The sequence below is a fragment of the Stegodyphus dumicola genome, chromosome 2 (assembly GCF_044657685.1).
Source record: "Stegodyphus dumicola isolate Sdum_Otavi_A_Nest chromosome 2, ASM4465768v1".
NCBI classification, from domain to species: domain Eukaryota; kingdom Metazoa; phylum Arthropoda; class Arachnida; order Araneae; family Eresidae; genus Stegodyphus; species Stegodyphus dumicola.
In genome coordinates this window covers 94516756-94532504 of record NC_140769.1, presented here as the reverse complement: position 1 = coordinate 94532504, position 15749 = coordinate 94516756, and the positions used below count along the sequence as shown (strand labels likewise).

The 15749-nt window shown below is 30.5% G+C and overlaps 2 protein-coding genes across 14 annotated transcripts in view; one reads left to right on the top strand and one right to left on the bottom strand.

The window, feature by feature from the left end:
• The window catches only part of LOC118192715 (protein tweety-like), a 128810-nt gene extending 120061 nt beyond the window's left edge, over positions 1-8749 (top strand). For 5 of the 9 annotated variants that reach the window (XM_085810931.1, XM_085810933.1, XM_085810929.1 and 2 more), the window contains one exon: positions 2416-8749. In XM_085810931.1, coding sequence (XP_085667057.1) covers positions 2416-2481 — 66 coding nt within the window. In that variant the 3' untranslated portion in view covers positions 2482-8749. The remainder of the gene's footprint in view (positions 1-2415) is intronic. The other 4 variants (XM_085810932.1, XM_085810934.1, XM_085810930.1 and 1 more) reach the window with 1 other exon arrangement.
• Positions 8750-8821: 72 nt separating this feature from the next.
• Positions 8822-15749, bottom strand: part of LOC118201094 (lysosomal alpha-glucosidase-like) — a 184572-nt gene continuing 177644 nt past the window's right edge. For all 5 annotated transcript variants that reach the window (XR_015039502.1, XM_085810921.1, XM_085810923.1 and 2 more), the window contains one exon: positions 8822-9000. Coding sequence is in view for 4 of the 5 variants with exons in the window: in XM_085810921.1 (XP_085667047.1) it covers positions 8938-9000 (63 nt within the window). In the remaining variant the exon portion in view is untranslated. The remainder of the gene's footprint in view (positions 9001-15749) is intronic.

The window sequence follows — 15749 nt, the reverse complement described above, 5'->3', positions numbered from 1 at the left end:
TGTCGCACCATGATGACGTACTAGGGAAATTGGCAATAGACATATCTGGGTTCTAATGTAGAATTGGGTGCTCCTTCGATTATCGACAATTTTTTTAAAATTTTGGTGATGAAACCTCACTTCTGGTTACCATGATAGTTTTAACTTTAGTTTGTTTTAGCTTCCTGATTATCCTAACTGTTTTAGCTTCCTGATTTTATTTAAATGAAAATAGATTGATGTGTACGTGGACAAATTTAAGGCAGTGCACAATGCCTAGTTTGCTCCTTGTTAACAAGATCTCGCTTTGCAAATCTATGACGGTGCAAAAAGATGGAAAATGTTAGATGGCTTTGAAAGTGAAACTACGTTATCCTTGATTCAAATTGACTTGGCAGCCTCACATCAAGAAAATAATATTTAATGCAAAGGTTATCTTGTCCATTGTTAATCAGGTCTTGCTTTACAAATCTATGATAAGGCCTGTTCTTACCTATGCTAGTTCCATATAAAGAACAGCTGCACCGACAAACAGAAGACATATCCAACTTTTCCAAAGTAAAATGCTTCAGGAAATTTTGAATGCTCTGTAGTTGATAAAAGACAAAGATATGTATAATGACTCCATAATTTTATTCGTATGTCACTTTATACAGTGTCTTTTGGTTAATTTTTTCCAATAGATTACTGGAAACCCCCTTCTGCATTCGTTGCTTATTTATCATCCTGGAATTAGATCATTTAAGAAAAGGCCATGTGCAGTCTTAAATGATTCTTGCAATGAATTCTCCATGGGAAATGGAGATATGTCCCTTCCCATGGGAAATGGAGACAAGCTATGGAAACAAGACATCCCAAAGTTATTCCTTTTGTTATTCGATGCATCCCCCACCCATGCAAATTCGCTGGCTTAATCCATCTGGGGCCTTTGTCTTTGTTCCGCAAGAGGGAATGCTGTTATCTTTTCAACCGTAACTGGTTTCCTGTAAAGAGGTTCTTTATGTAATGAAATTAACTCTTAAAAGAGGTATTTAACTTAATCGACTTCAAACTATTAATGCTGTTGCTAAATTAGACTGCAGAGTTTTTCCTGAGTTAGTCTGACCACAGGCTCTTTATCTGAACTTCCCTAATGAGTTCCCCCATTCCTAGACTCGAATCCTTTGCTATGTCAAGTCATTGACTTACATGGGTAGTTCTCATATTGTTTACACCACAATATCATTGATTAAGGAAATATTGTCTTTTAAATTTATTCAAAATTTATGATTTTTACCCATTCCAAAATAATTCTGGCTTTTATTATTGGACCTCAAAATTCTTTACAGTTCACTGTTGACATGTGTTTTTACATATATTTTACTCTCAGAAGGCAGTATATTTTGTAATAAATGTAGCATTTCAATTCAGCACACTAAATTTACCCTACTTGAAAAACTCCACTTTTGATGTAAATTTTTAATCTTTGATTATGTGGGGATAAAATGCCTAAGTGCCTCGAACGAAGAATCGTTCCTTGATCTTGTTATTGGTGCATCATAATTTTGAGCAATAAATAATGCTGTTTATTTTATTAATTTACATTTAATTTGCATATTACTAAACCAGAACTTTATATAATTTTATCCATTTAATAAAAATGATGCATCTGAAAGCAATACATTTAAATAAGTGCTATGAAAATTATTTTCTAAGCTACTTTAAAATTCTCCTTTTGGTTGGCTTAAAACAGTGTTATTATCAACATTTGAAATAAAAGCAACCATTTTCTTTGCCTGATTTCGGAAAAAAATATTTAATAGTATTTTTCCTGGTGAATCAGCTTGCATCTTAGAGGATGAAGTAATACCCATAAGATTAGAGTAAAAAAAATGTGTCTTATGGGCAAGGAAATACGGTACATATATATAGAGAGAGAGAGAGAGAGAATTAATTTTTGATACTGTCTATTAGTTTTATATTCTTGTAAATATTTTTGCATAAAGCTCCTAGATGTTGTTAAATTGTTTTAAATTTGTTCAAACAAATACATCATGTTAATTGTAAGAAATTAGTGAAAAAATTACTAGTAAAAATCTCTAGAAACTTTCATGATTATGTATGCAAAAGGTTTGTGTGGTAGTTGGAGAAAGTATACCTCAGAATGATGCTGTGACAAAATAGGTATATATAGATGTTTATATTTTAACGCATTATTTTTGCTGTGAGATTTTAATGATGGACATACATATTGGACAAAAAATTAAATGCATAAGATTTGTTAGTCAAGATTGCAACATATACATGCAAAGATTTCTGAAACATTTTGGAACAGAATGGAAGTTAACAACCACTATAGTTGCCTGCTTGCAATTTTTTCTCCTTTTTTTTTTGCACTTTGAGTTTAGTTTGCTTGACTGTTCTGTGACTGACCCCTTGTCCCTCTACATGCCTCAGTATGACCAGTTGTCTGGGGGACATCTCATGGGGCATGTGGGATCTAAAATGCACTACCAGGCCTGAATGTCCCTTCCTTCCCAGCCGGATGCTGACCTCACCTGTGCCACCAAGTTCTAAGATGGTTGGAGAGTCATCATTTCTACCTGGCAAATGAAATAGGATCTTACCTTATTTTTCTTGTTCATATCTGTTTCACTGAGTTCAAGAGGAGTTCACCCCCAGTGGATGTGTCAGGAGCAGAAAACCAAAGTAGCTGTTACTCAGAGATTCATTTGTTTGGAGTTTTAGCAAGGTGAACAATAGAATAAGCCTTCTATTTATAATATCAGTGTCTTATGGGTAATAAGCTCAAAATGGGTGCATGCAACTTTAATTTACGTATTAGGCCAATGTAATAATTTATTTGGTCTTTGATTTCTGTACTTTTAAAGATTACATGTGCATTTGTTGCATATTTATAGTATAATAGTCAGTCAGTGGGCACAGTGGTGCCTTTGTGAAATAATTTGTATATCTTATTGATATAAGTATTGATGTTCAGCTTCTTAATCATGATACTCCAAGACTATCAAAATTAGAGCAGGTAAGATTTTAAGAATAGTATGTAAAGAATCTTCAAAAATGAGGATTCTGGGAGAAAATGGAAGTATAACGTATGGACTAATGCAGTTAGCGTTTAATATTATTAAAAGAAATTATCAAATTTTCACATACAGTATGTATTTTTCATATTTTAATTGTGAATATAATCTGAATTAAGAGGTAAAAGTATTTTGCATTCTCCGCTGTATTTTTCAGTATGTCTTTGGGTATCATGCTACTTTTGAAATTGTATGTTTGAGTTGTATATTATCATCAGATAAATTGTTGAATGTATTATGTTGCCCATCTAAAAAAATTAGATATTTGTGTGTGTATTTAGAAAAAGAAATTTTGCTATAGCTGGAATAATTCTGTGCCATTTTAAAATTACATTTTTTATGCATTCATAAATGCAATGCTGTGTAGAAAGATATTGTTTTTATGAAATATTGTAAGTTGTTTTGAAAAATATATACTATTGGCATAATGTCATTTGCAAGTGGTGCTCAGTTGGTCACTGGGACTCAACCACATTTTTTTAGAACTGTCTTCAATTTTTTTGTATATTGAATGTTGCACGTAGATGAATTATAAATAGCAGCATGAAGCAGTGTCTTCTCTCCTTTCACTGCTCAATGTAAATATAATGTTTAGCATTTAGAATTTTGTTGTATGATTGACTAAAGTAATGTCTAGATGTCTAATTAAATTATAATCCTGTTGTACATTAAAACCTTTTATACGGCTCCATCGTCCACATCCTTTTTCTTAGCATCATTTACATTCAAGCGATGATGTTCATTGGAATTAAGTTCATTCATGTGCTGATCAAGTGTTTTTATCTTGGCTGTTAATGTGATGAAATAAAAAAAAAGAAAAAAAAAAGAAAAAGGAAAAAAAAAAAAATTAAGTGACATGTTTGTAAAAGTGTTGTCAGATGTTTTATCATAATATTCAACTTTTAAAAGGAAAATAAGTTAAAACCTGTTTATATACTGTTCCCGTATCTCCTAGTGATTTTGTTTATGCTGATTTGGAATGGTGAAAAAAGAAATGCATAGTGTCATTCAAAATTAAATTTGTAATTTGCTCTGAATTGAATATTCATATGTAGATCTTATGTAATGATATTAATTATTTCTAAACAGAGAAATTTAATAAACTGCATATATTGAAAAATAATTGGTTATTATGTTTTCGATTAATTTATTTTGTTCAAATGGACATTAAGATATAATTATTTAGAGTTTATGTTTATCATAAAAAAGTATTCTACCTTACATCAATGTCAGTTTCAAAATTAAGTAAAAAAAAAAGTGTATTGGATACACTATAATCGATTCCTCAAAATTAGCGATAAAAAAAAATATTATACTTTATATCAATGTCAGTCGCAAAATTAAGTGAAAAGTTATTGGATGGAATATTATTTATTCCTCAAAATATGCACAGCTTCTTTCAAAATGGATATAGATTTTTTTCTCCTAAAATAAATACTAATTGAAGGTTGAAATTTGCCTCTTACATATTATTTTGCAACAATTTTTACATATGAATTTTTGGCATTATGTGTAATGCAGAACGTAAAACAACTGCATTATTTCTGTACAACTACTTAAGTCTGGGAATTTGTCAAATGGCACACTAGGTATATCAGAATGCTGTTGCTAATTTTAGCAATACTGGCAAGGGCCACCTTATGGTTGCATGTACTCAGAGGTATGATAATAACTTTGTTTTTAAAAAAAAAGGTGTCTCAAAATGATGATGCTTAAATGTCTGATAGGAAATATATATATATATATATATATATATATATACTGATAGTAATGGGTTGTATGATTTGTTAAGGGTAAAAATATTTTGAGCACACTTAAGTGCAAGAAAGAATTATCAAAGGCATTTGTGTACTATCCCTGTGTTTTAGATAAATCTTACTTTGCAATATAGGCCATTTTCAGTATATGCTTAGTATGTTCATTTGCTATCCCCTTTTTTAAAAAAAGTTTTAAGTCAGTTTTTATTCAAATTTCACATGTAACATGTTAAAATATATAAAAGTAAATATACTATGTGAGTAGTGTTTTGACCCTTTGAGTGACAGAGCCTTTTGGATCTGCTAATGAAAAATTGTATTTAAACAACTTCTATTATCTGTATTTGTATCATTACTTATTCTAGTCTGTTACCATTCTACACTATCATTTGTTAAGATGATATTTTACATAACTAAGAAAATAAAATAAGTTACTATTATGTACGTACTAAAGTGTAAAAAAATCTCATGGCTGAATAAAGGCAATTATGCCAGTCAGATTAATAAAAGAAAAGGAAAAAAGATATGCATTTTTTTAACAGAATTGTGCTCAAAATTGTATGGAACATATTAAAAAGTACTAAATTTATGCATAATACTTAAATAAATGGTAACTGTTCCAGGTACTTTAAAATTCTTCATCAAAAAGTTACTCTGTTTAGCCAACAAAATATACAAAAATGTCTTGTTTGGTTTAGAAGTCACTTTAGTATGAAATATTGAATTGCAGCTATTCTACTTCAAGTAGGTTCATAAAGAATTAACACTAGATGCATTGCAATAATAATTTGGTGAATCGGTAATCAAGCTGAGCATATTATGAGAGATCTTTTGGTTCAGTATAGTTTTCTTTTCTTGGTTTTGTAGCTTAGAGAATTTTAAATATTTTTTACCTTTCTCATATCACAAGAAAAAAAGAAACTAGAAATGCATTATTTAAATTGGTATAATGTTAAATATTTTAGACCTTCGTCATATCACCTCAAAGTAAGAATTGTTATTTTTTTTTTTTTTTTTTTTTTTTTTTGTTTTGTTCATAAAATACTAACGAATTCTTTTCCACAATTCTATAACATTTTTTTACAACAATTAAGATTATTTGAAGTGTGTTCATTATTATTGCAATACGGTTATTATTTTCACACACTTAAAAATTACTGCCTTTGAAAGTAATGAAATTTCCTTTATAGTGGATATTGTTACATATTTTAAAATGTGCAGTACACTTTGTGATGTTCTACTTATGGATTTGAAGAGGAAAAGCATCAATATTATGCATATGCTGTATAGTTTTAATTCAAATTATTGTTTTTGAACATTAAATTAAGTTGTGAGTCCCTCCCCCCTCTATTTATGTTAAATTTTTCTTGTTGAAGATACAAAAAGCAATCTATCATATGTGCTGTCATCATGTCTTGTGCAAGAACATCATATTCATCACCTTATAACAGTTACAGAAAGTACAAACTTAAATTCATACTGAATCATTCACAGGAATCTTTTACTATATATAATTGTAATAGGCTTTTATTATTCTTGATCTCATTGTGACTTTTTACATAAATTCTATCTAGTTATTATTACTGCTGAGCCTTGTGAAGTGAAAAGCTTGTGCCAAAGTAAATTGCAAATTTACATTTTTGAAAGAGATTGCTTTGAGCCATGTTTTCAAGTGGCTTAAACAGTTTAACGTTATATGCTTATTATAATGATATAACAGCAAACTTTAAGCATGAACATATATATTATTAACTTTTGAGCATCTGATTGAATTCTGGTGGCTTAATTTTAAAAAGAAAACATAGTTATTTGTGTGATGCCCTTATAAGTTCTTTGGTGTTTCTTACTGTATTAATAAGCTTTTTAATAAACATAAGATTAAAGGTGAAATATATAAGTAAAGAAGTAAAAATACATTATATATATATATATATATATATATATTTTAGCATATACAGTAACTTAAAAAAAATTATATGTAACCATGACAAAAATAATTAATGTTAATTTTGAATATTTGACTGTTTTTGTCATAGTTAAATTTAAGTAAAAAATTTCTTTCTCTTGTATTAGCATTTCATAGTTGTAATTTTCTTTTTAATATTTGAATTTTATATTCTTGTTTGATATGTTTGTTGAATGTTTAGTATATGCCCTGGTGAGCGACCTGTGTCTACACCATAAAATGCTTTCCGATTAATTTGTTGCCTTTGACTGTGATAGGTTTCTTTTATTGTCTATTTATACCATTTATACCATGATATCCTGAGTTATTTTGTGTGTTTTGTAGTTTGTTAATTTGTATAAGTGGATGTCAGTATTTGTGTATCCTGTACACTCTTGAAATATTCTTCATATCACAATCCTGAACATTTTTTATAGATAAAGTAGTAACAGCTATGAATTAAAGTAATATTTAACAAAGTATAAAATCTAGTGAATTGTAATGGCATTTTAGTTATTTTTAAAACAAACCTCTTTTGCACATAAATGCGCACATATTAAGTAGATTGTAATTCATTGTATAATTTACAGTTAACTGTTAGTAGTCGTGTTTGACATTAAATTTTCATTTTATTAGAAGCTCAATTTATAAAACAAATTGTTGAGTTTTGGTTTAAATTCTTACCTACAAAAATGTCATAGTCAGCAACATATTTAATGATCTAAACAGTAAAGCTTGTACCTATTTAAAAGCATGAAACATTATTTACCTATTATGCTGTTTTGCATCTATTCCCCTTTTAAAAGTTACTGAATTTTGTTTTTCTTATCAAAAACATGAGCATACTTTAAATTTTAAAATTCTGTATTTTTTATGGATTGTTGAGTGTGCATAATTATACCAAACTGCATTTTTTAACTCAGGTTAATTTGAAGTATTCCATTTTAAAAGTTGACATATTTTTTTAATCCTGAACCATTCCTGAACTGATTTCTGTATATTTATATTAACATGTATAATCCTCTTTATTTTTAATCCATAATATTATGTATTTGTTTTAAATGTTCTAATTTGATAATTTGGGGGAAGAGATTTATTTATTCACATGTAGTATATATCTGCATTACTTTGCTATGACATTGCTCCTGATCCATGTCTAAAGACTGAATGAAATGTATCTTTTCCCCTCTTAATCGTCCTTTACCATTCCATCATTAAAATGGATATGATTGTAGCTAAAAATCATTAACATTAATGATGTTTCAAAACATATAAATATGCTATAATTTGAATGATTTATAATTCAAGCAGTTGTTTATAAAGGAACATATATTTATTAGTAATGGTTTTTGTTATTGAAGACTTATTTCACATATTTAAAATAGTAAATGAAAAATACTCATCTAATTATAATTGTGCATTTAATTGAAAATAAGCCTAATGAACAAAATGTGTTTTTACTATGCCTTTTTCTTACACAGACAGGTTTTTTTTTTAATAGTGTAAGTTTGGAATTTTATGTGAAAATTTTGCTTACTGTTCATGTTTACAATGTGTGTTTTTATACTTTTTATTATAAATTTCTTTATTTTTATATTTAAGATTCAAGCAGTTTTCAAAAAAAAAATAAATAAATAAAGTGCAGTATTTTAAACATTTACTTCGTTTTGAAATAAAACACTTATTAATTTTGTAAATGATAAATGTATGAAAAACAAGCAGAAAATTTTTAAAATTATTAATTGCATATGAAATCTAATATGATAAATGATAAACTTTTTATAAATGCGGTTTTCATTTTGCATATAATTTTTACCTCATTGTAGACGAGTATGTTAGTATTTACATGTATTTTATTTCAGTAGCATTTTTGACCACTATGAAAAATAACCCCTTCTGATATTTGTCGCACTGTGCAGCTGTTGCTCATTTGCTGAGATATTGTATGCAGCCTATTCTTTTTTGTGATAAAAATCTAAAAAATGAAACTTTTCCCCCCTCTTTATTTGTGTTATGGTATTTTTCTTATTCAGTATGCATTGTGAAGAACTACACATGAGTACTTTGTAAATTGTTAGTATTATTTGCCATTACAAATATACATACACACTCATACATATAAAAGCATAAAATATGTTTCACTAAAAAGATTTTTCTAAGCAGTATTGATATATATTCATAAAATTTTCAGTTCAAATTTTTCTGTAATGGAAATACTGAAGTTTTCCAGAAGTACCACCTGAAAAATAGAGAATTACATACATAATGTTTACATAATGAAATATAAAATGAATGACCTGACAGCATAAAATATATATTTTTAGTGCTCATTGACAGCAAACGTGTAATTAATAAAAATGGAAATACGTTTCCTCAACAAATATAAAACTACCATGTTTAAAAAACATATCACAACAAGGTTAAAGCTAAATGTATTTTGAACCGATGGGTAATTTTAATACTAAATGTGAAAAAATTTAAACTTGCATAAAGGAGCATCTTCACGATTGTTTTGCACACGGAAATCAAGTACTTTTAAGGACCATTAATGAAAAAATTAAGGACTTATGAGCAAATGGGAACTGAATAAATTCAATTAAAAATATTATCTATGCCTGAATTTCACTTTTGTAATACCATCTAAAAAATAAAATAGATCCCTAAGTAGTATGCAATATTATTAAACTTGAATTAACATAATTATTAATAAGTTTGAGAATAAAATAAACTTTATGCAATTTATCAAGTAGCATTAAATATTTTACACTTATAATAGTTGGACATATTTGAAAGAAAAGTGACATTTACGTTTGACTAACAGTTAGCTTTATGTTGATTTTTTTATGCCTCATTTTGTCACATTCTTGCTTTCGTAAATAGCAGGTAGATTTTGTCAAACGCCATAAGTTAAAATAAGAAGTAAGATCATAATCAGCATGATTCATAACAAAAGACTGAATGTTGTCACCGCTGCTGCTAATCTAGAGAGAGACCTGCTGATTTGAACAAACCTAAAAGGCGTGATGTAGGCACAGTTGGCAAGTGTGTTGAAAGTCAGTCAGGCTCTTTTTGATGCAGTTAGTGTTGTAGCTATCTGTCTAAAGGAAGGGATGCCTTCGTGGAGGACTTTCTAAGGGAAATTTGCTCGTATACATGTTACACATGGGGAAAACCATGAAAACAAAACATGCAGCCAACCCGTTCGCAGGATTTGAACCTCGGACTGAACTACCGTTCAGCATCTTTACCACTCGGCCGCTGGTGGACCCGACCACAGTGAGTATTGATGAAAGACAATAATTTGCTTTAATATGTAGAGAAAATTTTTAAGCATAAACAGTTATCAATAATTAAATTAGGTAGGTTAATAGCCTTAGTCATTATGAATTTATATGGCCACTATTAAATTATATTTTTTAAAAAAGCCCTATCAAAATCTAATAAAAAATTTCCAGAAAAAAGTTCCAGAAAGAGTTTAAAATACATATAATTTATGGCATTGATTCTTAAACGATATTAGGATAATTACACATTAAAAGCTACAAAACATTTATGTTTTGTTACAACAACACTCAACAAGATATTTATTCGTCATTTTAATTTGAAGCCTTACCAGACATTTTGGTTAGTTTATATCTTCCTTCTCTTTAAGCACCTTTTCTAACAATTAGAGATTTGTCTCAATATGCAAAAACCAATGCTCTTGCTAGTTTCTGCGTGCTTTATCTCCTAATTTATCAACCTCTCCACAATGTACCTATGAGGGTTTATTTGATCTGGTTAAAGTTAAATAGTCCAAACCCCTTGACAGACGTGAAGCATGTTATCGCTATTTCTGAAAGTAACTGCAATATCAGACAAAGGTTTAAATAAGCCTCTTATTTAAAAAGAACTTAAAGGCATGTTCTGATGCTAACAAAATCAATTACAGCTCACGGTGACATAATTAAACAAGAACAGTCAAATTCAAACTAAAAATGTGGAATAGTAGTCAAAGATTGTACAATTTAGTTTTAATTTAACCATCTAAGCGGAAAGGCCATATATATACGGCTTAGAATATTTTTTGTGGTATTTGTAAGAATGTATATACAGTTAAAAGTCTTTAATCCGGACTCGTCGGGACTTTGGCGATTCCGTATTATAGATCATCAGTTTAAATCTGGTAAGATGGCATGCTGAAATTATAAAATTAAAAATATGAAACCATAATTTATGAAATAAAGAGCAATTATGATCTAAAGGGTATCAAACTATACAAAAAAAAAAAGCTTAATATTTATTTGTTTACTTTATTAAACATTTCTTTCAACGTGCGCATGCGTAAAGCATACATTATGCATAGCCGAAATTAGAAAATTGCAACCAGAAAACTATTTGATTTGTATTGGTGATATTTATAATGACTAGGAATTTGATTTAAATCATATCAAAGACAGTACATCGAGATGAAATACTTAGTAAGGAATTATAAGCCGAATAAAATAAAAACATCTGCCCTGAAGATAAGGATAGTGCTGACAGATCAACTTCCAGTTCATTGGGTGCCGCAAACTTTCAGAAAACTATAATTTCAAAATCTTTCAACTGTTCTATTTGCAAAAAGTGTTTTTCAAATGCCAGCCATTTATAGCATCATTTGAAGAACATGCATTCCAATAAAAAGCATATTTCTACTGCTGAAATATCTAATTCAAATTCAGATCATGCATTTTATGAAGTCGTCAATGGTAATTCGATTTCATATACTCTTGCTCCAAAATCCAGTATAACTTCAAAAAACTTTTAGCTGCCCTGATTCCAAAAAAAAAAAAAAAAAAAAAAAAGTTTCTCAAATAACAGCAATCTAAAATGTCACTGCATGAAATTGCATATGTCACAACAAACAACATTACTCAAAGCAAGTAAAAATAAAGTTTTCCAATTTAAATGCAGTTTATATAGTCGTCAGTTCAACAATAATAAAAATTTATAATTTTCACAATCAGATAGTGCATTTACTGCCCTTGAGTGTTCATCATAAAAATATTATATAAATGCCCATTATACAGTGAATGTTTTCCAAAGGAAAACTTTTCATTACATTTGCAAATGGAACATGAAATAGTCACTGAAAAAAAAGAAAAGAGATTTCTCTGTGTTTAATGATTTCATGTTGTGGAAGGAGAATTTTGAAATGGAAACAATCTAATTTTTTTTAATTTACAAAAGAACATGACCAATTGCATGTAAAAGATATTTATTTTGTATGCCATCATTCAGGACATTATACTATATCTAAAGTGCAAGGCATGAGACATTTAAAAATACAAGGGAGTAACAAAATTAATGCTCATTGCCCAGTAAAGTAAGCCAGTTTAATAATGGAAAATGTACTGCTTATATAGAAAAACCCATTGCAAGTCATAGAAAGGGTATAGGGCATCTGTCACTTACAAAATTAGAATAGCAGTTAAGCCGTTCTAATGTTAATTTATGTAACTTAAATTGCTGGAAAAGTCTCTTCATTCAAGATTTTGTATATAATACTGGGCTTGGGAGATTGCATCTTTTGACAAAATGATTTATGGAATATTGAAAATTCGGTACTCTTCCGTTATCAGGACCAATTCAGACATGTATGCATGTATGGCTGGATGGATGCGTTCATGTATGCATATATATGTGTACTATGAATGTCTGTGTGTGTATACACACACGCATATATGCCCATACATTTCTGAATCTGGTGCCAGTAACAGAAGAGTACCGAAAATTCTTATAATCTACAGTCAAATGCTGTAAAGCATAAAAATGATTGTATAAATGTTAATGAAATTACTAGTGAGGATAACAACTGTATTTTATTTTACAAGCCTCAAAATAGAATTTTAGAAAGTTATCCTGAATTTTAAAATGATGATTTCGCATAAATGAAAATGAATGACTCCCAGAGGCACTTTCTACAGAAGTTGGGATCAGACTATATATGTATAAACTAGCGGGCAAGCCCGCTTATCATTGTTCGTTTCTAAAAGAATTCCCATATTCAATTTTGAAGGTATTCGAAAGTTGGACCGAACTACCAGTGTTCAGGGGTTTTGCGCGTCTTCCCCCACTTTATTCACGTATGCATCGAGAAGATACTGCATACACGTTACACATACGAAAACACCCATGCTCCCAGCCCGCTGGCCGGGATTCGAAAGTTGAACCGAACTGCCAGTGTCCGGCGGTTTTGTGCGGGCTGCACTATTAAAGTATGCATCCAGAATATATTGCATACACGACACGCATGCGGAAAATCACGAAAACACTCATAGAGCCAGCCCGTTGGCCTTTATTCCAAAGTTCGTCCGAACAACCAGTGTCCAGCGATTTTACCCAGGCTGCGCCCGCTTTATTCACGTATGCATCCAAAAGATACTGCATACACATTGCGGAAAATCATGAAAACATACATGGAGGCAGCCCATTCGCCGGGATTCGAAAGTTGGATCGAACTACCAGTGATCAGCAGATTTGTGCGGGCTTAGCCCGCTCTATTCTCGTTTCCATCCAGAAGATACTGCATACATGATACACATGTGTTAAAGTCACTGAACATGCGTAAGTCACATGCGTAAAGTCACTGAACGCTGGTAGTTTGGTCCGAGGTTCAAGTCCCTCAAACGGGCTGGCTGCATGGGCATTTCCATGTTTTTCCCCATGTGTAATGTGTATACAAGCCAGTTTCCCTTAGAATGTCCTCCACAAAGGCATCCCTCCCCTTAGGCAGCTAGCCATCAAGTGCTTTGTCATAATAAAATAAACTAAACCAACAAACTAGTTTTGATTCAAAAGTCTTCCATGAAGGTATTTCTTCCCCCACATGATCTTTGTCATATTCCAGTTCCAACAATCAAATCAACACATTGTTGTTTAACTACTTAATTTGAAGGTTTTTGGGCCCACCAGCGCCCAAGCGAGCGCTAAGGTCACTGAACACTGGTAGTTCGGTCCAAGGTTCGAATCCCGTGAACAGGCTGGCTGCATGGGCGTTTTTGTGCTTTTCCCCATGTGTAGCATGTATACGAGCCAGTTTTCCTTAGAAAGTCCTCCACGAAGGCATCTCTCCCCTTAGCAGATAGCCCTCGAGGCTTTGCCATAGCCACACGCACACATTTTGAAAGTTTTATAGCAGATTATGATATATACAACATTATATTGATGCAAAAATATATTTTTTACTCAATTCTGGAGGAGGGGGCAAGTGTTCATTTTCCTGTTTCCTGCAGACTCCTACAGTCTAGTATTTTCAAACCTAAAACGTGATAACCCTAAGTAACATCTCACAATCATTGGTATGCATTAGAGCACACAGATCACTAGAATTTATGTATCTTCTATGTCTATTTGCTTCAATATTAAGTTTGCTGTCTGTAGTAGTTAATGTGAAAGGCTTGAAATAAAGCAGTATGCATGATTGTTTTAGAGCTCATATTAGCCATATCATTATTGTTTAGAGCCTGTTCTCTGGAAGTAATTTACAGACTTGCTGGAAATTTTATTAAAAATGATATACTTTTCTGTAGTTGCTGTATAAAAAGTAAAAGCTGTGGTTGCCATCTCTGGTGTAGGATGGTAAGGATAAAAATTGCCTTTCTCTCGACATGTTGCAATGCAGTAAATATAACTGAGCTTTAACTTCAAATATCTTGAGTTATATTTTGTGCAGCAAATGAATGACATATGTTGCTCTGTGTTATCCCTGTTTCATTCTTACTTTTAAGCAATTCTACTGCAGAAGGTAGCTTGAGAGTTATACACCAGAAATATGAAATACTTGTCAGCTAGACTAATACCACAGATTTACACCAGTGGACCCCGTCCCTAGGCCATTGGCTGCATGTGTACTTTCCTAAGAATAGAGTGCCCAAATTTAAAAAAAAAAAAAAAAAAATTCTTAATGATTAGTTGAATTTTTATTTCATATTCATTAAGTACTTTTATGTGACAAATTGTATAAAAAGTATTTACATGTGACAAGTACAACGAATTTAATGAATTTAAAATATTTAGTCGTGGTATCGCGAGTGTCCAGCTGATGCGTAATTTTACAACTGCACCCGCACTAGGAACAACCCCGACAATGGAAGATAACCATGTTCAAATCATGACAAAATTACTTTGGCAACAACAATTAACTGGCTATTAAACTGCTGGTGAAGGTTACTAATCAAGTCTCTATAGTTAAAAAATTATTCAGGGCTTAATTTCTAAACTTAGAAGTGCCAAAGCCCTAAGCAAGACTGTCATGAATGATATGTCATGAAGTGAATAAATAAATAAAATGACTGTTACAATCATTAATGATTTTAAAACTAAATATTTAATTAATACCTAATTAATTAATATTAATAGTTGCTGATTATTTTTAATTAATGATTATTATTAATTAAATAAATTATTATTAAAATAGCTAAATTATTACAGTAATTAAAATTAAGTAAAATGTAAAGAGATAAATTAAAAATTAAATAGCGATTTGTAATACAGTTTTATTGCAAAAAATAAAATTTTTGAGATCAAATTTTTGTTCAGTTACATAAAAGAAGTGCCGGAGCCTTCTTATTTAGGGCTCCGGCTAAATTTATGATTTATTCCAAAAACTAAGAAGTACCAGAGCCAGGCTCCGGTGCAATTTAAGCTCTGTCCCTATTAACTTTTTTAAAAATTTTGGAATTTTAGTCTTATAACCCTAATATAATTATCACTTGAGATAGTATGACAAAGCTTTATGAAAGATTTTAAAACAACCTTTTTATTTAAACTGAACTTTTAACAAAACAGAACATGGCCTGAACTTAGAGCATAACCACGGCTAGTGGCGATGCAAATAAATGCAAACAATCAAATTAATTAAAAACATTGATCAGTAGTCTAAGACTACATAGTTAATTATTAAGCTATCCACTAATTTACTGGCACATCAGATTAAAGTATCGGTGGCATAAGAACACAAAGCTG